Source organism: Phytophthora parasitica (assembly GCF_000247585.1).
Source record: "Phytophthora parasitica INRA-310 unplaced genomic scaffold supercont2.55, whole genome shotgun sequence".
In the NCBI taxonomy this organism is placed as follows: domain Eukaryota; phylum Oomycota; class Peronosporomycetes; order Peronosporales; family Peronosporaceae; genus Phytophthora; species Phytophthora nicotianae.
The window spans coordinates 126,554-128,422 of NW_008649041.1; the positions used below are offsets into that span (position 1 = coordinate 126,554).

A 1,869-nucleotide genomic window follows, 5' to 3' on the forward strand; every position below is an offset into this window, starting at 1 on the left:
ACTTCAATGTTGAGATGCAGGAATTGGAAATTTCAGAGCTTCTTCGTTCGCAGGACGACTTTGTTGAATGTGTTCTCATACAGGAATGTGGCAAACACTAATTTGGCTAGTTTTTGCAATTTTAGAGCTGAGTATTGCTATTTTAGAGCTGACTCAGAATTTGTATGCGTTCTGCTTCAACCGTGTCTGGTAGTTTTAGAAACGGACAGAAGATCATGGTGCGTGCCGGGAAGGGAACGCGAGCTTCTAAGCACCTGCATCCGCACCAGCGTCGCCGTCTATCCGAGGAAGGCAAGCGTCTGCTGCGTAATGCGTTGGCTGCGAGTAGCGACGGTGGAGAAGACGGATCCGTTGATTACAGTATCATCTCGAACTTTGGCGACTCGTCGGCCGAGTCGGAGCTGGAGAGCTCGTTGCAATGGGAGATGCAGCAGCGAGAGACTGTCACTGGAGGAGGAGGTGGACGCAAGGGACGTGGTAAGAAGTGGAAGGGCGACGATGACTTGGAGACTGAGGACGACGACCTGGAAGGAGCCATGGAGGAGCTCACGGAGAAGAGAGACACCACTAAGATCGCGGCGCTTGAGAAGATCCTGACCATGCTACGTGCCGAGGTCATGAGTGACCGCGTGCAGACGTCCAAGGTGACGTTAACTTCACACGCACTGGGGTGTCTGAAGAAACGAGCCAAGGAGTCCAACAGTCTGGCACTTCGAGTGCTTAGCATGGTGGCAATCACGCTTGGAGCAGATGAACAGGGGTTCTACGACGACATATTATCGTCTGTGCAGCGGATCTTCACAGACAGAGGCGACAGTGCATTGCGTGTAGAGGCTGTATACGCTCTGAGCATCGCCTGTTTCGTTTGTTGTCCGGACGACGAGCCCAAGTGGGAGTTGCTGGAGGTGCTGGGCAGCTTTTTGGTGGCAGCGAAGGATGCGGAGGACGACGGTCACGATGAAAAAGAGTTCCCAGAGGCGTTAACCATCGCAGTGATGGAGTGCTGGACGTTCCTTGTGAGCTACTTCAGTCCATCGGTCATGATCGGTAAGGTATACAACGCACAGTCCATTGTTCATGGCCATGTAGCGGCGTTGGCTGGTTTTGTTCGAGGTGGAACAAATGCTTCCGTGCGGGCGTCTGCATGTGAAGTACTGGCACTTATCGTGCAGTTCAAGTACATCATCGCAGCTCACAACGGCTGGACTTATAGTCATGAGTCGGCAGGAAGTATCATCAGTGGTCTGGATTCGCGCATCGAGGCATACATGCGTGAGTCAGGCAAGAGTATCGGCAGGAAGAATCGAAAGGTGCAGCGCTCAATGTTGAAAGAAGTGCTGGAGACGCTGCAATCAGGAGAAGGACCCCACAAGGAGCTGCAGGCTGAAGGTGAGACGCTGACGGTGTCCACCTGGAGTCGCTTCTTCCAAGCACACGTGTTCCGTCGTGCCCTGCAGTCTGGATTTCAAACGCATCTGGTGGAGAACGAAGTGCTGCGTGAAGTGTTCGAAGTCACCGAGAACGTCAACACAAAGGTCGGGTTGAAACCCACTGTGAAGCGCCGAGCCGAGCGCAAGGCGAAGACCGTGCACAAGCGCAACGATATGTCCCGCAAAGACCAAGCACAGAACGCCTTCCTCTACGACGAGTAGCTCGCTGACACTGCCGTCAACTACTAGTTGTACTTCAGAAAATGATATTCCTAGCACGCAGCAAGTAGACATCGTCGCTATACAGCGACTCAAGACAGATCACACACAGTGTGCAGGCTGCAGACCCCGAAAGAGTAGGGTTCCTTTTGTTTAACTTGCGCTTCATAAAGCGAAGCAACAGAGATCCGAGCCTGAAGTCCACTCTATATACATGAGT

At 52.7% G+C, this 1,869-nt stretch overlaps 1 protein-coding gene across 1 annotated transcript; it reads left to right on the forward strand.

Moving 5' to 3' along the window:
* The first annotated feature begins 108 nt into the window (after positions 1-108).
* Positions 109-1,869, forward strand: PPTG_15477 (hypothetical protein). Its single transcript, XM_008913687.1, has one exon. The coding sequence runs from the start codon at positions 165-167 to the stop codon at positions 1,650-1,652; it is 1,488 nt and encodes a 495-aa protein (XP_008911935.1). The 5' UTR covers positions 109-164; the 3' UTR covers positions 1,653-1,869.

Coding starts and splice junctions, on each gene's coding strand:
- PPTG_15477 (XM_008913687.1), top strand. CDS start 165: ATGCGTTCTGCTTCAACCGTGTCTGGTAGTTTTAGAAACGGACAGAAG.